The sequence below is a fragment of the Carassius gibelio genome, chromosome A7 (genome assembly GCF_023724105.1).
Source record: "Carassius gibelio isolate Cgi1373 ecotype wild population from Czech Republic chromosome A7, carGib1.2-hapl.c, whole genome shotgun sequence".
In the NCBI taxonomy this organism is placed as follows: Eukaryota; Metazoa; Chordata; class Actinopteri; order Cypriniformes; family Cyprinidae; genus Carassius; species Carassius gibelio.
Window position 1 is genome coordinate 35,903,324 of NC_068377.1, and position 24,744 is coordinate 35,928,067.

General features: G+C 34.2%; 1 protein-coding gene across 1 annotated transcript in view; it reads right to left on the minus strand.

Annotated features, from left to right (window-relative positions):
• Positions 1 to 24,744, minus strand: part of LOC128017396 (proprotein convertase subtilisin/kexin type 6-like) — a 57,647-nt gene that overhangs the window by 6,698 nt on the left and 26,205 nt on the right. Inside the window, exons 12-19 of the mRNA XM_052602774.1 lie at positions 17,643 to 17,831; positions 12,084 to 12,220; positions 10,894 to 11,043; positions 9,638 to 9,740; positions 7,571 to 7,767; positions 4,481 to 4,568; positions 2,157 to 2,260; positions 286 to 415 (exon numbers count right to left, since the gene is read on the minus strand). Coding sequence (XP_052458734.1) covers positions 286 to 415; positions 2,157 to 2,260; positions 4,481 to 4,568; positions 7,571 to 7,767; positions 9,638 to 9,740; positions 10,894 to 11,043; positions 12,084 to 12,220; positions 17,643 to 17,831 — 1,098 coding nt within the window. The remainder of the gene's footprint in view (positions 1 to 285; positions 416 to 2,156; positions 2,261 to 4,480; positions 4,569 to 7,570; positions 7,768 to 9,637; positions 9,741 to 10,893; positions 11,044 to 12,083; positions 12,221 to 17,642; positions 17,832 to 24,744) is intronic.

The window sequence follows — 24,744 nt, forward strand, 5'->3', positions numbered from 1 at the left end:
AAAGAAAGAGAAAAGCCTTGATGACATTACAGTTGGAAACAAAGACATTGAGGATGACCTGACAGAAAAATGTTAGATTGGTTGTCATAGAACTTGAAACTGTGCTTTGCAAGAATTTTAATTGTAACATTGTTTTTTTTTTTAAATATGAAACATCTTGAAAATGTTTAGCATTTTAAAGCATCATAGGTGTGCTCCATTTAATGCACATTCATAAAGCACGAGCCCTGCTGCTCATATGAATGCAGCTGTATAGAGGTCATGTGAGACGTGTGGAGGACTCACTTGCGGCACATCCTCTGTGTGAATCCCGCCGCCTCTCCTCTGTAGTATCCAGGAGCACAGGTTCGGACGCACCTCCACTCCTGCTGTAGATAGTCTGGTGCACACTGAATACACTCCTCCAGTCCTGGACCTGCAAACACAAGCACACCGTTAGCTCAGTTCTCCGTTATTTACTGTCAATTTATTTCCCTCTGCCCCGCTGTGTCTATAACAGCTCTCCACATTTCAGTGAACTTGGAAAGCAAACAACTCGGGGCTTATCGGCGTCTCTGGTGATTTGGTTTAATGAAGTAAGTTAATTAAGTTCAATAGCTGAGCAGCGACTCGTTCACTCCTGCGGTCCTCAAAACAATACACACACTTTCCTCTTCAGTTTCTCATTGTGAAAAAAGAAGACCTCATTTGTGTTCAGTTGATTTCATATTCTGTGAGTGTTATTGGAGTCTGCTCACATCGGTGATGTCCTGTGAGAGTACTGCACTGATTCTGAATGAGACTTTTGATAATAAATCGATGCAAATGGGGTTTCTCGACTCGTTCCTCAAGGTCTGCTATAGACTAGCAGAATGTTATTTTCTAGTAATCCTGATGACCTTGATTAGATTGTTCAGCTGAGTTTGACCAGGGCTGGATTCAATTTCACCAGACCTTGAGTGGAGAAACTCTGATGTAAATAATGAAACCGGGACATTATCAATTAATCTGTATTGAGCTTTAAGATACTAAACTACAGTTTCTTCAACAGATGGCAACAAAACATGAACAGGCAAAATTTTGTCTGAAATATAAGTTGGTCAATCTGAAATTCTTGTTTATTACACTGCTGTATAAGTTTGTGCTGTTCTGAATATAACGACTGCCTACATTTACGTACACCTTTTGATTAATGTAAAACAAAATAATTAATAATGTATGAAATGTATGAAAAATGACCTGTTTCTGTGGTATTACTGAATTAAAACATATAGGGATTCGAATAGGGATGAGATGGCAATAGAATAGAATAGAATAGAATAGAATAGAATAGAATAGAATAGAATAGAATGGGATGGGATAGAGTAGAGTAGAGTAGAGTAGAGTAGAGTAGAATAGAATAGAATAGAATGGGATGGGATAGAGTAGAGTAGAGTAGAGTAGAGTAGAATAGAATAGAATGGGATGGGATAGAGTAGGGTAGAGTAGAGTAGAGTAGAGTAGAGTAGAATAGAATAGAATGGGATGGGATAGAGTAGAGCAGAGTAGAGTAGAGTAGAGTAGAGTAGAATAGAATAGAATAGAATGGGATAGAGTAGAGCAGAGTAGAGAAGAATAGAATAGAATGGGATGGGATAGAGTAGGGTAGAATAGAATAGAGTAGAATAGGATGGGATAGGAAAGGATAGCATAGGATAGAATAGAATAGGACAGAAAATGAAAGAATAGAATAGATTAGAACAGAATTGAATAGGACAGAACAGAATGGAATAACATAACATAATGGGACGGGATGAAACATGACAGGACAAGACAAGATTGAACAGAATAGAACAGAACAGAATAGAATGGGATAGGATGAAATAGGACAGGACAGAATTGAATAATATAATATAATATAATATAATATAATATAATATAATATAATATAATATAATATAATATAATATAATATAATATAATATAATATAATATAATATAATATAATATAATATAATATAATGAAACAGGACAGGATTGAATAACATAACATAACATAACATAATATGATGGGATGAAATAGAATAGAACAGGACAGAACAGAATAGAATAGAACAGGACAGAATCGAATCGAATCGAATCGAATCGAATAGAATAGAATAGAATAGAATAGAATAGAATAGAACAGAATAGGTTACCTGTGCATGTAGAGCAGGAGACATGGCAGGGGCTGCACTTCATTTCTTCCAGGTTAAAAAACGTTCCATTGGCACATTCTGGAACACAGGTCATTCCTGCCAGACTTTAATCAGGAAAAAGAGAAGAAGAAGAAGAAGAACAGAATAAACCAGTTCAGCAGTTCACTGCAATATTTCCACAGCTTTAAAGATAAAACATCATGAAAAGCAAAAAAAAAAAATCTCTCAGCACATTAACATATGACTGATGACATTTACTTGACTTTTATGAACCTAAAGGTTTACTGACACCAAGAGCAAAACAAAAAATGCAATAATAATAATAATAATAACAATAATAATAATAATAAAAACAACAATGCAATTTGCAAAAAATATAAATCATCTATAGTAATTGTTGGTATTACTGTAACAACAGTGGACTTTTCATCATTTTAAAGAAATAAATAACATAATGGCAATAAGAACTAAATAGTAAAGTCTGTGAATATGTGGAATAGTATATATATATATTACTTAATGATGTGCCATATTTACCAAATTATACCTTATTTCCAACTTCTGACTGTACCAACATGCACAAAAACAGGTAAATCAGATAAATAATCAACAATCAAAATGTCATAATTCCCAAACGTAGACTCTTACTTCAAACTATTCACACCAAGACTAAAACAAATTATATATTAGTAAAACAATAAGAATAGTTAATAATAATGATTTTATTTTCAATTTTATAATATGATAATAAACCAAGTATTTTAATATTTAGAATAGTATTGTTATGTCACTTTAATGTGTTCATTATATTATTAACCCTTAAACGGCATCATTTATTATATTTCAACTATGTTTATAATACTGTAACAAACATGTACAAAATAGACAATTAAATAATTGTAATTATTTTTTGTTGAACAGTTAAAAAACATAAATATCATAACTGTGACGGCCCTATTTCCAAAAGTGCAGCTCCTTTAAGCTTTTAATGGTCTAAATGAGGGACAGATTGAAACTATCGTCAAGCTAAATTATATTTTCAAACAAATCAGTTCCCAGTGATTCTCAATCCAAGATGAGGCTTAATGTGTGTCTGAGAAAACAACTCTACAGTCTTCTTCACGGTGGTTTGATCTAGTCTTGGCTAAAAGAGCGGTTTGTTATGGAAGTGGGGTATTGTGGGTCAGTGGTTGAAAATGACTTGCATTTCAATAATCATCTGAGCAAGTGTGACGCACATTTGCCCTCGATCTGCTCTTTAAAAAACACAGCAAATCACGATATATAACCCTGACAGATTAAATGCCGTCGAGAGGTCATGGCGCAAAGTTTTACCCTTCACAAGACCAGACTGCCTTTCAAGAACTAAAGCCTGGTCTGTCTCAGTACGGCTCATCTAAACCACAGCAAAGACAGCATGCATAAAGATGAGCAGATGTACCCTAGATGTCCTGAACCCACACAAGACCCCAAAGCCTGACTTCTTACATTATTTCGTCCGCACCAGCATGAGGCTACAGATGCCATGGGAAATCAGAAATCCATATATATTATGAATCGAGTGCATAGAGGGGTCACAGCTCTGCCTTTTAAACTCAAATGGCTGCAAGAGACTTTTAAATGCTCATTTGGTTTATGCTAATTTATGCTGCAATCAAGCAGCAATCTAGTGACGATTAGATGACGCATCTCGACTGCCACACTATGAGAGCAGCAGTTCAACACGGGAAATGAAGATGTGCATGTTTTACTCATCAGGATTTTAGTGCAATTGCAAAGCAGCTCTCATTTTCCAATCCTGTGCCAAGTTGTTTAAATAGCAAATGCATTGGCGCTCATTTGTGGTCTAAAAAAGAGGTGTGTTCAGGAGCATTGTTGGTGGGTAGATTGTTGCGCCAAACCCAAACCTGGTCTAAAGTCTGGTGCAATATTTTTCTTTGTTATTTAAAGAGCGCGTTAATTATATGCACCTATAGGCAGTTATACTATGCACGTACACTTTGCTTATTAAACACACAGGGACGTGCAGCATCACACAAACATTTTTACAAATTAAAATTTACATTCTAAATAGCAAGACCGCCATGGTTCGAGCACATCTGGTTCTTTAAGGGGACGGTAAATGAGACTCTAATTGGTTTATTGCATGTTATGCCCAAAAAACATCCATTACTCATTAAGAGAACAGGGACAGCGCTGACCACTTTCCCTTCGTTAAATTAACCAAAGTGGATTCAGAAACACCTTGAGTGCACCTGCACCGTGTGCTTTAGACCATGAGCTTAGATCATTAAAATAGGGCCCTTGATGTTTATTAGTATTACCTGAAGCCATCTTTACAGGCCGTGCATCTGTCTGCATCTCGCAAGCATTTCAAACAGTTCTCGTGACACTTCAGACAACATCTCTGGCCTGGAAAGAAAGAAGATGTGATGTGAAGCTCACACAGACGATCAAAGAAAGTTCTGTCAGGAGCACTATAGTCAAAGATAATGGACAGTCAGACTACGGTTTGGATTGGCAAAAACTCCCCATCAATGTAGCTTAGCATGGCTAAGAGCAGGGAGAGCAGTGATAACCCCATTAAGAAAACAGAACAGAACCAACATAAATGTAGCACATATCATTAATGTTCTTAATGGCAATTTAAAGTATCAAAATAATTCAAAATAAAGGAGGCTGATTCAAAAAGGAATATCAGAAAGCCAAGTCCTGACTGTGGACGACAGGAGGAGCTGGGGATGGAGGAGGGTAATCAGCTCCTGAGCAAAGAGATAAGCTGCTGAATGATACTGAATGGACCTTATAATGATGCTGTGACAGGAGTATTCTGAGAGGTAGACCTGGACCATGCTACTAACACTTGATTTCAATTAACTGAATAAGTCAAATTTTTATTATTTGATGAACAGATAAAACGTGTAAACTAACTATAAACTATTCACATCAAGAGTAAAATACAATAGTGATATTTAACAATAGCAATAACAACAACAACTATAAGTTGATTTTTTATTATTACAAAATGAATTTCCCAATACATATTATAAAAATAAATAATTACGTATTTTCGGAATAGTACTGTCATTTTACCAGGTGAATTATTTTATTATCACTTAAAAAAAAAAAACATTAGTTACAGATCACACTGTAATCAACGTGCACAAAAACAATTAAATTAGTGCTGTCAAAATTATTGAATGCATTTAACATAGGGACGGAGCTAGGGTCGGCCACCCCTCTGTCAACTGCTGTTTATGTCTCTTTTTGTCTTGACAAGAAATGCATTTAGACACAGAACGTTTTTGCGGTCATGATCTTTAATTGCACGAACAAATACTGAGCAGCAGTCTGTAGCCTGTATCATTTCATATTAAAGCACAAATGAAACTATGAACATGCTATTTCATATTTATGTCATCAGTCAAGACATTAAAGTTAGCAAAAAAGGTATTTAAAGCTGCCTTAAAACTGTGCACGCAAGCATTTGTTATAAGTGAGTCCCATTTAAGAGCATGTCTCTGAAATGCAGTGGTTTTTTAAAACTGTCCTGGAGCAGCATCACGGTCTCCTTCATCTAACACACCTGATTCAACTCCTCAGCTCATTATAGACACTGTAAGAGCTGAAGTGAGTCAGAAAAGGTTATGAGTTATGGGAAACTATGATGTGTGTCAGATCCACGTCACATTCAGCAGCACTTAAATCAGCCAAAATAACCTCATAACCAGCTGCTGTGATGAAGGAAAACAGAGGAAATCAATCACTTCTGGAGGATTGATCTATTTAATTTAGTATTTAGTGTTTGATCATTTTTCTGCATTTCTGTAGATTTCCTACTTGCTATTATAAAGGGTTTATGTAAAAATCAGTAGTTTTAGTATCAGTGATACTCGCCTCCAGTCATAAAAAAAGATGCAAATATAAAAAACAAATAATATAGCATTTAATGTCTTAATGTTGTTTCTACATTAATTTTGAAGATTGAAAATAATGTGAAATTACTGCAATATAAAATATATTTTAAAACTTTAATATTAGGTGGGATTAATCACAATTAATTTCAGATAAAAAAAATGTTATCGATAGACCACACTAAATTAATGGAAATAAGCCTTCTTAATATTCAGATTCGTTTTTTTTTTGTGGGTTTTTTGGACGTTAAGTTTTAGTTATTTTACTACATTTTAAAAGTTAGAAAAAAATGGAAATGTTGCCATTGCAACTAGCAGAAAGAAATTAAGTTTTTAGTTTTTAAAATGTCAGTTAGTGTTCATTTTATTACAGTTAATGAAACCTGCAAACTATCACAAATTGCATTTAAAAAGAAGTTAAATTAGCCTGCTTTCTTATTTAGAAAGAAAATCTTATTTTTGTCCCATGGAGATGCATGATGTCATCATTATTATTATTTTTTTTTTGCAGTGTTTTATTCCCAAAGCTTCCTGAAAGACAGACAAAGAGAGAGAGAGGCACACATTTGGACCTATGAGTTTTATATTCCCTCTAATTTTCATCCGAACAGCAGTGGGAGAAATATCTGGGCATCTGGATGCAATTCATGCTTGGGTATGTGCAAATTTCATCCATTCACACTGCCACTAAACACATCTGTTCCAGACGCACGGCTCTGCATGTGTTCAGCAGCTGAGGACGAGCGCACAGACAACCATAAACCACCTCAAACTCTCCGTGCTCATACGTATCGCACACGGACTGTGGAAGACGCTCAATCATCAGTCTGATCTGTGGAGAGAACTAGAGCTCATCTCCCTCGCAGCAGCTGTTATCAACAAGACGGAAACAACCAACACAATAAAACCACAGCACCGTCCACACATGAAGCAGAATCATGGAAAGCAATGACTTCTTTTGCTCTTTGCAAAGTTCAGCTGTAATATAATAATTTGGACAACGTTTACTATATTCATTCACCCTTGAGTCGTTGCAAACCTGTATGGTCTTAGTTTTTGTGAAATTAAAAAGTAGAAGAATCTCTTTGGTCCACACAACAACTGCTCAGAGTTTTTTACATCTGTTAGGCTATATAAATGACAAAAAAAAACTTTGTAAATAATTGCAATATTTTTTATAGTTTAATGAACTACTTGAGACATCATTTGCATGTTCTTTAGCCAAATTCAAAGGCAGAATCTTATACATCCTTCACAGAGAAGACAATCCCATAATGCACTTTTAAAAAAGGAAAGTAAAAGAAAAGCTGCTCATAAATATTATTGCGTTTAAGTATGTAATATTACTGGAATATATATATAAAAAGAAGATTATAAATGTAATTTATTTGGATTACTAAATAAAAAAATGAATAAAAAAACAAACAAACAAACAATGTGTGTTATTAGAATATCACATCATTAGCTTAGTAATATGTGGATAATTTATGCATAATTTACCGTCGTCGGGGAAGCAGCCGGCGGGACATGTCTCCACACAGGTGCTCTCCTTCGAGTAGAAGTAAAGCCCTCTCCGGCAGGACCGGCACTCGTTCGGCCCGCGAGCCACACACTTCTCACAGCCGCGGTGACAACGGCGACATCTGCGGGCCTCTCCGTCCTCAAAATAACCCAGAGGACAGTGACTAACACACGTCCTGTGAGGAGGACAAGAGACAAACGTAAAGAGAAGTTGAAGCATAAATCTGTTTGACTATGAGGGAAACAAAACAGACTTTAGTATACTGCATATGTTCAATATACTGTACTACAGTATAAGTAGGGATGTAACGATTAAGGGTGCAAAAAAATGATTGTCTTTGAAGTTGTCCAGATGAATTCTTAGCAATGCATATTACTAATCAAAAATTAAGTTTCGATATATTTATAGTAGGACATTTACAAAATATCTTCACGGAACATGATCTTTACTTAATATCCCCTTTGGCATAAAAGAAAAATAAAATATATATATTTTTTTTTTTGGCTATTGCTAAAAATATACCCCAGAGACTTAAGACTGGTTTTGTAGTCCAGGGTTAGTTTAAGTATTTGCTACTGAATGTTCAAATGTGGAGTTTTGTGCATCACAAGTGTGTGTGTGTGTGTGTGTGTGTGTGTGTGTGTGTGTATGGAGAGAGATGTGGATGCTTCATCACTGCGTCTGTCACACCACTCTGTTCCTCTTTCGTGCTTGAACTGATGGTAAAACTAAGGACATTATTAACTGTCTTTACATTTATTTTGAAAGATGAAGCTTGCGATTATGGAAAGGGTCGTTACATTTCCAACGAGTGCTTGCGGTGTTCAGCCAATCACAATGCACTGGGTCAGTTGGCCAATCAGATCAGACTGCGCTTGTCAGAAGGAGGGACTTTGTAAAAAACGACTCGTTAGAGAGAGGCGGGGCATAGAGGACCTACAATAATGTACAGTATTTGAAAAATGTTTTTTGAACATTAAATATACACCAAATATTGGTCCAAATATTGGTCCAAATATTGGGGAAGTCGTGGCCTAATGGTTAGAGGGTTGGACTCCCAATCGAAGGGTTGTGGGTTCTAGTCTCGGGCCGGATGGAATTGTGGGTGGGGTGAGTGCATGAAAAGCTCTCTCTCCACCTTCAATACCACGACTTAGGTGCCCTTGAGCAAGGCACTGAACCCCCAACTGCTCCCCGGGCGCCGCAGCATAAATGGCTGCCCACTGCTCTGGGTGTGTGCTCACAGTGTGTGTGTGTGTGTGTTCACTGCTCTGTGTGTGTGCATTTCGGATGGGTTAAATGCAGAGCACAAATTCTGAGTATGGGAATTCTGAGTATGGGTCACCATACTTGGCTGAATGTCACTTCACTTCACTTTAAAAAAGCATCGTATGACCCCTTTAAGCACGCCTATATTATTATTCATTTTTATTTCAGTTTTAGTTGTAATTATTACATCAAGTTAAGCTAAATGGAAATGCTAAATGTTTCCATTTAAAATGTAGTGTAATTTAATTTAATTTATTTACCTTTATTTCAAATACCGTATTTTCCGGACTATAAGTCCCACTTTTTCTTCATAGTTTGGCTGGTCCTGCGACTTAAAGTCAGGTGCGACTTATTTATCAAAATTAATTTAACATGAACCAAGAGAAAACATTACCGTCTCAAGCCACAAGAGGGCGCTCTATGCTGCTCAGTGCTCCTGTAGTCTACACTGAAGACATAGAGCGCCCTCTCACGGCTGGAGACGGTAATGTTTTCTCTTGGTTCTTGGTTCTAAATGAATGTGACTTATAGTCCAGTGCGACTTATATATGTTTTTTTCCTCGACATGACGTATTTTTGGACTGATGCGACTTATACTTAGGTGCGACTTATAGTCCGAAAAATACGGTAATATAGTTTTTATGATTTTAGTGTTAGTCAACTATAATAATACCACAGGGCAAAATAAAACAAAAACAAAAAACCCTCATACTGTGATTTTGGACAAACTATCTGTAACATTAAACCCATTCAGAGTAGAAATGTCCTTCTGGCACCTGCCGGTCTTGAGGCTGCCCAGACTGAAGTGAATGCAGTTGAGGCAGTGATCGGCGTCCGGCCCGTCGCAGCGCTGGTCTCCACATTCAGGATGACATGGACCTGAAATACAGTCACAAACCAGCAGGGGATAATATAACATCTATAGTTATTCATTTAACAGACACTCTGAATCAAAGCCACTTGCAAATGACTTGCATGAAGTCTTCAGAGAGTCAACAATATTCATCGTAAAAAACGATGTCATGTTTATAATAATAAGTGTCATAATGTTGATAAAGAAGATCAAATATAAGAAGTCAAGTCAAAACAGCTTTGTTTATATAGAGCTGTATACAGTACAGATTGAGTCAAAGCAGCTGACAGTGTTAAACAGGATAATAGTGTTTCAATAATGCAAGAGTAATATACGTCTTATCTACATTTATGTTTTAAGTTGTTTACATGGTATCTAGGTTGAAGACATCATTTATTTTACACTATCAACAAGCAACAGGTACCATCACATTTATATATAAAATATATACAGTATTTATTTTATCATACTATTCATTAAAACTGAGACACATCAAAATCCTATCAAGAGTTTTTTTTATATATTTTGCTTCAATATTAGGACAGTACCAATATATATATATTTTTGTAGCTCATATTTGTTTGGCTTTTATTTTGAACATTAATTAAATTTTTTTTAGACCATTAATAAATAAAGTGTCCAGGATACATCACCTGATCCTTGTGTGTGTTTAAAATACATTTTTATATATACACTACCATTCAGAAATTTGGGGTGAGTACGATTTTTATTAAAACTTTAATTTAGCATTAAATTGATCAAAAGCGACAGTAAAAACATTTAAAATGATTTCTATTTCAAATGCATCCTGTTTTTAAACTTTCTATTGATCAAAAAATCATGGAAAATTATGTTTACACTAAAATATGAAGCAGCTCAACTGTTTTCAGTATTGATTATAATCAGAAATGTGTCTTTAGCAGCAAATCAGCATATTAGAGTGATTTCTGAAGGATCATGTGACACTGAAGACTGGAGGAACGATGCTGAAAATACAGCTTTGATCACAGGAATAAATTATATTTTATCATATATTACAACAGAAAACTGTTATTTTAAATCATAATAATATTTCACTGTTTTTACTGTATTTTTGATCAAATAAATGCAGCCCTGATGAGCAGAGGATTAAAAGATGTCCCCGAACTTTTGAACTTGTCTAGGTATTACTGTGAGTACCATTATATTCCTCCTCTTCCTCGTCTTCATGCTCAGGGGCTCCTGTGTTTTTCAGCTCCTTGCCTGCTGTGCTCGAGTGCTGGGGACTCTGGGATTGGTAGGGGTGCTCAGCCGTGCCGTGAAGGGTGAGTGTCCACTCCTTCAGCTTACCTGACAGAGAAGAAAGAAAGAGCAAGACAGCCATGAAGTGGGACAGAGAAAGTTCTGCTATGCATTCAAATGAAACACATCAAATCCTGACGAGAGAGAGGATGATCTGCAGCATAGCTCAAAGGTTTACAATAAGCAAAAATGTCATTCATTTCAGACAGCAACATAAGAAATCAGTGTAGAAGATTTGGGAAAATTGTCCATCTAGGTCTGCTTGTGAGATTTCATTTAGATTTTAGGCGCACTAGTTTTTAAGGACACAGCTAGTTTAATATTTTATAGATTTTATGGGTTCCTTTTTTGCAAAACATGATGTAAAAAGTAAAGTTACAATTACTACATGTAGTACTGAGAGTCAAAAAAATATTAATAATAACGAAAAATTAAGTAAATTATAAAGTATATATTTTTATCATAGTTTTAATCAAATAAAATATAATTTATTAAATATTATATGAAATAATTTTAATTGAAAAAAAAATATTTTATATAAAAAAATACATTTTAAATAATTAAGATAATCATTAACAAGATAATTGTGAAATATAAATACAAATAAATTGTAACTTAATTAAAACAAAATAAATAAATAGTAAAATAAAATAATATAATATAAAATTAAATTAAAAATAAAAATAATTAATTTAAAAATAATGAAATAATCCAATGAAAAACAATATTAGAAAGCACAATAAAATAATTCTAACAATGTAACGACGTGAAATAAAAATATTTATAAAATGATATCTAAAAAAAAAAATACTAAAATAAAACAAAAAATACTAGTTTTATAAGAAGTTGGGAGTATTACACATCTCCACGATGGTGAAAAACAACATAATACAGTGTGAAACCAAACTAGTACTGAAGGGACAATCAAATTCAGCTTCATATTAGCTTTATATTAAATATGATTAGGCTCTGAATTTGGGAATACCGTCAGATATGTGAGTCAGATGTTTATATTGTGTCTAGACTGAACATGATTAGCAGCGCAGCACCCTGACGTTAGATACTGATCCTCGTTCCTCGTTCCTTACCCAACACCTCAGGGTTACGCCGCTGAGACGGAGAGTCTGAGACCTCCAGCGTCCACGTGCCCTCCGCTCTCTCCCCCCAGCAGTGAACCGTCATGAACTCCCAGTTCCTGAAGCCCTCGTGGGAGTTATCAAACAATCTGGAAGACAGAAGAAACACAGGTCAACGTTACAGAGAGAATAACGAAAATAAGGAGATCAGACGAAGTCATGTGTTACGCTGCATCACTAATAACTGCTCGTTATTCACAGTGAAGAAGATCACTCAAAAGAACCTGAACCTCCTCAATAACAGATGAGAAATTAACCATCTAAAGTGTAAACCTTTACTAACAAGCTAAAGATTAAACTGTTTCTAACTAATGTGGTTTGGAAGGACATGAGGGTGAGAAAATGATGAATTAACCATTTAAAGTATTTCAGAGTGAAACAAGATATTTAATGAGAATAAAAGGGGTGGGTTTTTATCAACAACAGAACCATATATATGTTTTATCATTCATAGATCTTTAACCGTACAGATTTGCCTTAAAGAAAAAAATGTATATACTAATTATACTACTAATAATGATTTTTTAATGTAATTAATTAAATAATTAAAGATTAATGTATAAAAATCAAGCAAATTGATACACACACACACACACACATACACATACACACACTGATCTATTAAAATGATCAGATTTTCCTTCAAACAAATAAACAAACAAGCAAATAAATGATACAATTCAATTAAAAATAAAAATAATTCAACTAAGAATATTGAAATAATAAAATGAAAAACAATGTTAAAAAGTACAATAAAATAATAAATGAAAATAAAACAGATAGAATAAAAAAAAATTAGAAAGCTAGTGTTATTTTTTTTTAAGAAAACAAGCAGCAAATGAATAGAGTGTAAGTCTAAAAGGGACAATTTTTTGTTGTTGTTGTTGTTTTTAAGAACAGAATTAGAGAGTGCTATTATTATTGTGTTTTAAAACAACAAAAGAGCAATACCAAAATAAATGCATAACACTGTCTGTCTATGATCATTTCTGTAACCTTCATTTCCATTAATAGACATTACATACAACTGGAATTAATGACTAAATGCTGCATTTGGTTTAACATTAGCTAATAGCCTTTGGTTCTTGCTGCTTATGAGCAGTATGAACAAAACACAGTTCTCACTTCACTTTGACCTGAACTCATCCTGAGAAAACTCCCCGTCCACAATCACACTACTGATGAGAGCTTTGCAAAGCCGCACTTTCTGAACTCGGCCCTCTCACAGCCCGCGTTAACAGACTTTGATGGTATTTTGCACCACCAGTGAGGTCCTGACCACAGCATCCCTCTCCATAATTCAAGGCAAATGTCTTTCCTGGTGATTCGCAGGCGTTATACAGCTAACGCTCCATCGACTCCACGATGCGACTCTCAGCACTGAAAGGCTTGGGTGAGAGAGCAACACTCGGGGCGATCGGTGGCCGTTAATAAATGCTCTCCGAAGCCGGGAAGCACCGTGAGACTGTCACATCTGTTATTACAAAAGCAGACGCGCGGTGGGAGATGTTTGTGCAGGGGAGGATATTGACAGCTCTTCTCTCTCCACGCGGTAAATAAGACACACAATGTCAAAACAATACGCTTTCTGTGGAGGAGTGAGAATGGAAACACGTTCACGAAGACAAAAGAGAGTGAGGAACATTGTTATGGACAGAAGACGGCTCTGGCATTTAATGTTTGAAGAGACATGTTTCCTTCAAAAAAAAAAAAAAATTGTGTGACTTCCTCCAAACCATGAACAAAACTATAATTTTTATAAATCAATTAATTAATTAAAATGCAGTGTATACAAAATATTCAGACTTTTCAGATTTTATGTTGCAGACTTATGCTAAAATACTTTATTATGTACATTTAGTGATATTTTTGCAATTTAAATGTCTAAAGAGCCACATTCCTGCCAATGTAATATCCTCCAAAACCGAGGAACAAAAATATTTACAAATTAAAATAATAATTACTGTAATAAAAGAAAAAAATGAACATGAAACAAATGAACACGAAAAATGCTAGATTTAGAATAATAAATAAATAAAGTCCACTCAAAAAGTATTAAGACCCATTCATTTGGAAAGGAAAAGTTGTGTGATGTCCTCCAAACCATGAATAAAACTATGCAAGATTTTCAGATATAAACAGGTAAATAACTTGTAAATAAAATATTTTTTCTTTTTTTTTCTTTTTCTTTTTCACTGCAGCCTAATGCTAAAATTCGTATAATTATTTTACATATTTGTATTGACTTTTTAGTCACACGGGAAGGATTTTTCACAATCAAGAACAAAACTATGCCAGATTTCAAATAATAATACCTGTAATAACAAAAAAATGTGTATTACGTTTTATAGATTTGATTTCTGTGACATTTTTCTCATTCAAATGTCTAAAGAGACACAGTTCTCCCATTAAAAGCTGTGTAAAATCCTCCGAAATTTAATTAAACATAATTTAATGACTAGTGCATTCAGAAATTATTCAGACATCATTATTTATGTTGCAGCCTTATGCCAAAATACTTGAAATTATTTTAGATATTTAATTTTGTTGGTATTTTTTTTTGCTTATGTCCTCTGTAAGATTTGGGTGCTGAGGCAGGAGCAGAGTGATTTGGAGCGTGTGAGAGTTTTATTCATGAGGGTTATAAGAATGATGCTCAGGATCTCTCAGTGCTCATAACCGTGCAGGAAAAACTGCTGAGCGAATACTAAACCACGCTCAAAACTAGAGGAGAGAGATTTAGGAGAGAGCAGAGCGTCGAGACCAGCAGAGAGGATATCAAACTGCTGCGTGATTGACAGCACGAAGCTCCCAGTGTGACAGAAACCAGAGAAGCCTGTGTGGACTCCTCTAGAATACACTATGGTAAAAGCAGCATATTACCACATTAGTGTGTGTATGAGGGAAACCTAAGGTCTTGGACACTACAAGTGTCTTTAGAAGAGACAAAACACAAGCTTTTATTTGTTTTGTAGCACATAAATGCTGAAGAATCTCAAAACACAATTTTTTTCATACAACAACAGTTGTATCAACAACTGATCAAGCTCCAAAAAAGCACCATAAACGATAACCTAAACAACCCGTGCGCTATATTAGAAGATTTCTGAAGTCATATGTTTGTGTGAGAAAACAAAACAGAATGTAAGACATCAATCACTGCACACTACACACAAATATGTATATTTAGATCTTACCTGTCCGATCGCTACTATTTTGTTTATTTAAATTGGGAGTCGTCTCATTTATCACCAGTAAAATATGGAGTGCCACAAGGATCAGTCCTAGGTCCACTTCTATTTTCAATATACATGTTGCCCCTTGGTAATATTATTAGAAAATACGGGATTAGTTTCCACTGTTATGCTGATGATACTCAACTATATATCTCAACGAGACCAGATGAATCTTCTAAATTATATAAGTTAACAGAGTGTGTTAAAAATGTAAAAGGATGACCAATAATTTTCACCTAATAAATTCAGATAAGACGGAGATATTACTTATTGGACCAAAAAACACTACACAGAATCTTGTAGATTACAATCTGCAACTAAACGGATGTACTGTTACTTCCTCTACAGTCAGAAATCTGGGTGTTATATTAGACAGCAATTTCCCATGTCACAAAAACTGCATTCTTCCATCTTAGAAACATTGCCAAGCTACGAAACATGTTACCTGTTTCTGATGCAGAAAAGCTAGTTCATGCATTCATGACCTCTAGACTGGACTATTGTAATGCACTTCTAGGTGGTTGTCCTGCTTCTTCAATAAACAAGCTACAGGTAGTCCAAAATGCAGCAGCTAGAGTCCTTACCAGGTCAAGAAAATATGATCATTTTACCCCAATTTTACAGTCTCTGCACTGGCTACCTATTAAGTTCCATATCAGTTACAAATTATCATTACTTACCTATAAGGCCCTAAATGGTTTAGCTCCAGCGTACCTAACTAGCCTTCTGCCACGCTACAACCCATCACGCACCCTAAGGTCACAAAACGCTGGACTTTTGGTCGTTCCTAGGATAGCAAAGTCCACTAAAGGAGGTAGAGCTTTCTCACATTTGGCTCCCAAACTCTGGAATAGCCTTCCTGATAATGTTCGGGGTTCAGACACACTCTCTCTGTTTAAATCTAGATTAAAAACACATCTCTTTCGCCAAGCATACGAATAATGCATCTCATAATTTGTGATCTGATCAAAAGCACATTATTATTCATTAGCTTGGGTTAAACTAATTAATTTTACATGGTTGGATCAGCAGCTATGCTAATGATGTCTCTATTTGTTTCTATGTTTTGCCTCAGGATTTAAATCCTGTGGTAACTAGGATTTACACAAGCTCCAAACTAACAAATATTGCTACTTACTATGCCATCACATTATAATTGCTGTCAATAATGATTGTCTGATTGACTGTGTCTCATATACATTTTTCCCAAAATGTCTGCAATATGCACATTACCTGACAGTCACCACTGCTTAGCTACTACTAAATATTGTAGAAACTGAATTTTCTATAAAATTGCTTTGCAATGATTTGTATCGTAAAAAGCGCTATACAAATAAACTTGAATTGAATTTAATAATGTTCTTACAATCTTTCTGGGCCTGGTAACATTTCAGTTGCATTGCTGTCTATGGAGGACCAGAAAGCTCTCGGATTTCATCAAAAATATCTTCATTTGTGTTCTGGAGATGAACAAAGGTCTTATGGGTTTGGAACAACATGATGGTGTGTAATTAATGACAGAATTTTAATTTTTAGATGAATTATCCCTTTAATGTATTACATTGTACTGTTTTTATTAGTGCAGTCAAATGATTAATCACGATTAATCGCATCCAAAATAACAGTTTTTGTTTACATATCATATGTGTGTATACTGTGCACATTTATTATGTATATATAAATACAAACACGTTCATGTATATATTTAAGAAAAATATGTTATGCTCACATCTTAAATATATTTATATAAATATTAAATAACATAACATTAGAATAAACATGTATATACATGTAAATATTTTCTAAAAATATACTGTATGTGTGTGTATTAATATATAGATAATAAATATACAGTGTACACACGTATGTTATGTAAACAAAATGTTTTATTTTGGATGCGATTAATCAGTCTTATTTTATATCTTAAAAACATTTAATACAATTATTTAACATAAATATTTACAGACGGACAGATTGACGGGTAGATCGTTTTTGTTGTTGCAGTCACTGTGTAGTGCGTAATTAAATTTTTTTCCTTAAATGCATTTTCTTCGAAGAACATGATTTTTTTAATGTACTTTCCTAAAAACAGATATAAATCTAAAGAAACACGCGGGTGCTTCGCACACTTTCTTCTCTATCGCAATGAGTTGTAGAGCTCAAACAGATGATGCAAGATCAAACTCTTTCATTATTTCCTGTCCTCTCTTCACAATCCAGCCGATAAAAGGCAGAAACCACTGAATCTATAAAGTGGTTGTTTGTAATGTATCACCTCTGAGCCAGCAGCGTTGATCGCGTCCCTGATGGGGATACGAGGCTGATCTCCAGGTCTCCTCTGCGCGGGTGGATGATGAGGACGCGCACCACCACGTGCTCCAGAAACACCACCCGCTGATCCGGCTGATCGCTGCAGCCGCTGCTCGAGATGCTGGCGTTCAGCTTCTGATCTGCTCGAATATACCTGGGGGGTCAGCGGAGAACAGGTCAGAATGTAAAACACAGCCCTGCATTCACTGACACAATATTAGACTGTCAAGATGTGTGTATATCATACGAAACACGGATTAAAAACACTTCAGGTTATGTGTGCCATAAGTAGCACTGGTATATTTGTAGCAATAGCCAACAATACATTGTATGGGTCAAAAGTATAGATTTTTCTTTTATGCCAAAAATCATGAAGATATTAAGTAAAGATCATGTTCCATGAAGATATTTTGTAAATTTCTTACCATAAAATGTATTATCATCAGCAATATGCCCTATTTGTCCAAGTGAATTGACAACTTTAAAGGCAATATTCTCAATATGTAGATATTTTTGCAACCTCTGATTCCCGATTTTCTAACACACCACACATTAATGGAAAGCTTATTTATTCAGCTTTCAGGTGATGTATAAATCTCAGTTTCAAAAAATGTATTCATATGAGAGCATAGATAATAAATAGTTACTGATTTTGAAAACATTGTAAAAAGCTTTCAGACACTTGATGTCTCCTGAATAACATAAACGATAAATGTTTAACATTTTTAAAGGGAAGCATAATTTTTTTTTAAAGGAAAGCATGAATTACATAAGTGGATGGTAATTTTTACTGTCAAAAATTAAAAAATTGGTAAAAAAAAAAATAACTCCATAAATGTACAATAAACCAGGGATATTACAGGTAAATAAAAAAATAAAAAAATAAAACCAAACTTGAAATAAACTTGAAATAATACTTGATATAATACTTGATATAATACTTGAAATACATTTAATTTAATTTAATTTAATTTAATTTAATTTAATTTAATTTAATTTAATTTAATTTAATTTAATTTAATTTAATTTAATTTAATTTAATTTAATTTAATTTAATTTAATTTAATTTAATTTAACCAGGGGTTTAATAGTGAAGTAAAACTAAAACCACGTTAAAAATATATAAAACAAACTAAAAATTAAAATGAAAACATATGAAAACTATAATACTATCTCAACTACACATTGAAATAATAATAATTTTTATTGTTATATAAAATAACACTGGCATAAAAATAGGCTTTAAAACTCATGCGCTCTATTTCATGTATTCTGAAGTCAAATGATAGCTTTGTGTGAGATGTGAAATTAAATTTATGTTCATTAATCTCCATATAAACTCCATTATATCTGCTCGATGACTTTTATGCTGCCTTTTTGCTCTTTTATACAGCTTGGCAATGAACATCAACATCCACGTTCAATGTAATGAAAAAGAACAGATCAGTATTACACTTTACGTTTAACAAAAGGAAAAATATAATCTGAATTACATGAGGATGAATAAATGATAAGTTGCAAACGCATTATCTCAATGATGCGTGTAATGAAAATACATAACTTTTACATAATTTTAATATGTTATAGTTGTAAAATCCTTAAGTATATATCTTAAAAACATTGAATACAAATAATAAAATATAAATATGTATATAGATTTAATACATTTTGTGTACTTTTCATGACGGATAGCAATAAATCTGGAAAAACAACACTAGTGGTTTATGATGTGCAGGACTAAACTACATTTCCCATAATCCTTTGTGCAGCTAGAGCATCAATCATACCCCTAATGAGGATTGTTAAGATAAAAAAAAAAAGTAATAAAGTATTAAATTGCTTGACCCTTTCAGTTTACTCCAACCCAAATCATTTAAATCACATTTCCCCTTAATAGTGTGAAAAATAATAAAACCAAGCACACAAATTGTAATATGTACTCTTCCACAATGCTGTTTCATGGCTCATTAAGCTGTGGGATCGTCTATTCATTCAGTCTGGAAGCTCGTTTTGGATATTTAAGACTTTTTTTCTTGGGAATGACACTGTTTCAACGGTTTTATAATGCCGGCTTCACAGTTTTATGGCTGTGCTGATAAACAACAGCGCACAGATGGCAGAAAAATTAGTCACTTGAGGTCTGAACCATTATTTAGCACACGTTCAGAAGCAGCATCACCCAGAAATACGCTAGCTGGAGATTACACTACATCCTCGTTTCAATCTTGAGACTGACATCCAAAGGAAAACATGCTTAAAATGGGAGGCTGCACCTCTTCAATTTAACATGACAGCTTGCAGTGACACTTTCAGCTGAAACACGGGGGAAACGGCATCCATATGGAGACCAGGACTTCACACAGAAAAAAATAAAAACTAAGTTGTTAGATATATATATATTTTTTTTATATTTCTAAATATACATATAAATGTACTAATATTTATTTAATAATATACAAAAATATTTGCTAAAATATATTAACATTAAAATGTATAAATAAATATATTCAAATATTATTAATTTATTAATGAAAGTATATTTAAATTTAAATAAATTAAAAATAAATTAAAATAAATTAACTTATTAAAATGAAATGTAAATAATAATACTGAATTGAATAAAAAGTATGAAATAATTATAAATTAAAGCTCTCTCTCTCTCTCTCTCTCTCTCTCTCTCTCTCTCTCTCTCTATATATATATATATATATATATATATATATATATATATATATGTATATAGAATAAGAATCACAATACAATTCTGTTTTAGTAACAAAATTATAAAAACTAAAAAATTATAAAAAAAATATATAAAAAATTATAAAAACTACTAAAATAAAGATTATAAGGCAATTTAAAAATATTAATAAAAACAATGTAATATAATACTAAAACAACACAGATTTTAAATATATTTTGTGCTGGTCTTTATGCCATATCATCATACTTTATATGAAGATGCTTCAGAAAGTCTGTGGAAGAGACGGACACTGAGAAAAGTGCATGCTATGCATCTAATCATGGACAACTGTTTATGGCATTCAGCCATTACATTTTTCACTTCACAAAGCCAAAGGAATGAGATTGTAAATCGATAAATGGCAGCCAAGCTAATGAGATTGTGAAGCACGGCCAAAGCGCAGGCTAGCTCCCTCTAAATATCCACCCGAGCACGAGATGCTATAAATAAAACCTAATCTATGACTAATATCAGTGGCCACAGCAGTCATGCACACAGCCAACACCAAACACACACTCGTGGAGTTTCGATGGTATCTCAGTCCGCAAACAAAACAAAGATCCTCCATCCCATCATTCCCTCCCATGACATTCAATATTCAGTCTTATCAGGCTGTTTGTCCAGTTTTCTGGTAAACAAAGGACAGTAAGGACATTTTACTGCATTGAGTCACATTTTAAAGCACTAAATGCAATAAAACAATGGCTATTGTGAATATGTTTTTTTATTTTTATCATGGTCATCTGTCACCCTTGTCTAACCCAAATATTCATGCCAACCAAACTTCTTCCTACCATTCAAACTGAGACTTTTCTTCCAGTTTTACATGCAAGCCTGTGTTTAATGTTCTTCGGCACAAGTGCATTCTGGTAAGCACATTCTGCTGAAACGTTTTCTATTTTAGTTCATTTAATATGAAAAGTAAATATTTTTAAAGGAGCAGGCTAGTTAACTCAAAGGAAAAGTTCACCAAGAAATGCATATTTCTAAAAAAATCGACCATCATTAATGTTGACAGTTTTGTGGAACTGAGACTAAAATGTAAAGTTCCTGTTGTTCTTCCTCAAGCATTAGAATGAGTAAAATAGCAGATGCATTCATACACAGCAATTCATCGCCTCCAGCAAGATTCAACCGAAACCAGTACTTTAAACACTTCGAGCATCAACCAGCGATTAAAAACAATCCCTGTCTAACCCAGGCCAATTCTTGACATAGAGCTCACAAGGCTGAGAAAGATTTCTTTCAACACACATTGCAAATGATGTGAACTCAGACACAGAGGAAGAGAAATCCAGTCATGTTGCATCCTTGATAGAGGACAGATGTCATCGCCACAAAACATTAAAGACGCACATCTAAATGAGCATGCAACAGTTACAGCCCGAGCTTGAATGCAAGTCTAAATGTGTTGATATTAATGCACAAGATTAATGCACCAATTAACCACTGTGAAATGCTGATCTATACAGCAGTATATTCAGCATCCAGAATGTTCTGATGATTAATAGCAGTGTTTTCATATTGCGTCGTGTGACATAATACTTTAGTTTTCAGTGTAGACTGTGTTTAATCAAAATTTGAAATGAAAACAAATAAAATCAATGATCCAGAATGGCACAGATATTATAAAACTATCAAATCACTATCATAGAGACTAGATCAGAAGTGCCCAAACTTTTTCATACAAAGTGCCAAAAATATCACTTTATTGTAAATGTTGCATTACTGTATATCAAATATATTTTATTAAAATGTATTCAATTATTATTTTATTATTTTTAAATAATTTATAATCAAATGTACTTTTAGTTTTTATTATATTATTAGGATTTTTTTTTTTTTACATAGATGAAACTTTTGATTAGTTCAACTACAAAAACTTCTGTATTAGTGCTTATGTATTATATATATATATATATATATATATATATATATATATATATATATATATATATATATATATATAGATCTCCCATTAATATTACACACATACACACACACACACACACACACACACATATATTTTTTAAGGAATTAATAATCTTCATAAGCAAGGATGTGATCACAAAGACATGTATAATGTTATTTCTATTTCAAATAAATGCTGTTTTTTCTTCCATTTTATATTCATTAAAGAATCCAGAAAAATTTAATGTACGACGGTTTCAGCAAATCAGTAAATTAGAATAATTTCTGAAGAATCATGTGATGCTCAATACTGAAGACTTTGGGGTCAAACTCTGCACTGCACTTAATTACCATTTGGATGTAAAAGTTTAAATAACATATCATGAATAATCAAGTTTGTATGTTGATGAGGATGCATCACTCCAGATAACCAATTCAGGTTTCCATATGTCATTAAAGGCAATACGAAATGCAAAAAAGGCAGCTTATATTGTCTCTAAAACTGTACTAAAACTAACAGTATAAAGCTTTAAGGTCAGAGTGTTTCATCATGCCCTTCAACAGATCACCATCGTAATCTGCCTTTCAATGCAGTGACAGCACATCCTCTGAGGCCAGATATGAAAGGAGAGAAAATCCCTTTCAATATCAATCAGTAGTTGGACATGGCAGCATTATATATCACAGTTCAAATCAGGCCACACAGAACAGTCGTGCATTCAAACTTTATTTCGGAACAATGCTGCAGGAAACGGTGCCAAACATTCCGTGTGAGTGACACAGAGCCACTCGGGCTGTTATGTGTGCCGACACGGTGATGGTGTTGTGTCGATGTGACACGGTTGTGTTTGCATGAAGGAATGCAACCATCCAAGACCCAGAGAAACCAAAGAGGTTCATGCAACAACAACAAAAAAAGCTCCCTAATGTGCAAAACGCACTACATAGCAACTAACTGAAATACTGACGTATTAAAATTACTTAAACTAAAACTGAAATAAAAAAGTATTAAAGAAATAATAATTCATAAACATTATAAATTAATAAAATTTAATAAAATAAAAATAAAAAACAATTATTGAAAAATAAATGTTTTTGTTCACTAAAACTATTAAAACACATTTCCACTGGCTGAAATCAAGCTACAATAAAATAAAATATAAATATTAGAATAAAAACTTAAACATTTGAAATTGCACATTGGCATCTAACTGAAATAAAATAAGTATTTAAATTATTAAAACTAAAACAAAAAAAATATTAAAGCCTAGATAGAAATATTTTGTGTTTGCCTTTCTCGTTATTTACACTACATGTGTGAACTTGTGGGTGGTGCTTAACAGGCAATGATGTAGAAACAGTAGGCGGGGCTAAACGGGTAGTGATACAGAATCGGTGGGCGGGGCTAAACAGATAGTGATACAGAATCGATGGGCGGGGCTAAACAGGTAGTGATACAGAATCGGTGGGCGGGGCTAAACAGGCAGTGATACAGAATCGGTGGGCGGGGCTAAAAAGGCAGTGATACAGAATCGGTGGGCGGGGCTAAACAGGCAGTGATACAGAATAGGTGGGCGGGGCTAAACAGGCAGTGATACAGAATAGGTGGGCGGGGCTAAACAGACAGTGATCAGAATCGGTGGGCGGGGCTAAACAGGTAGTGATACAGAATCGGTGGGCGGGGCTAAACAGGCAGTGATACAGAATAGGTGGGCGGGGCTAAACAGGTAGTGATACAGAATAGGTGGGCGGGGCTAAACAGGTATAGATGTAGAAGCAGGGGTTGATCTTCTGCAGAGGTAGTTTTTAGCCACTTAATTACAAAATAAAGACATAGACTGACTACAGTATACGCTTTTTTTAGACTAACGAGAAAGATTTGAGTTCTGAAACTTACAGGACGTAAATACAGTGACCTCTTATACAGTATGTCAAAAGATCAAGGGAACTTTGCTTTCTCAATTTAAAAAAAACAAAAAAACAATTGAGTCAGTTACTCCTCTAAACTGATATACAAACTGTGCTGGATCATACAAAAATGAAGAATATTTTGCAGCATCTCCTACTTCCTTTGTATGCAGGAAGTGTCTTCTCAATATCCAAAAGCACAGCGGCGCAGCAGACAAATTGAGATACTCCAGGAAATATAGAGACTTTGTCATAAAGCCTAGTAGCTTGCCACAATATCTCAGTATTTCAGAGCTCTTAGAGGTTATACGGAGGGGATTTGAATTGAGAACTAAAATGTTGTACTGAATGTGCATGTGATTCATCTCGTCATGTCTGCTGAATGTACGGCGCTCTTCAAAGCAGCGCGACACGCCATCCCTCTCAAGACCCGATGATAATTCACATTATGAGCTAATAGTGCTTAGACATGCTCCAGTTCCCACCCCTGCCCTGCTGAATCCCA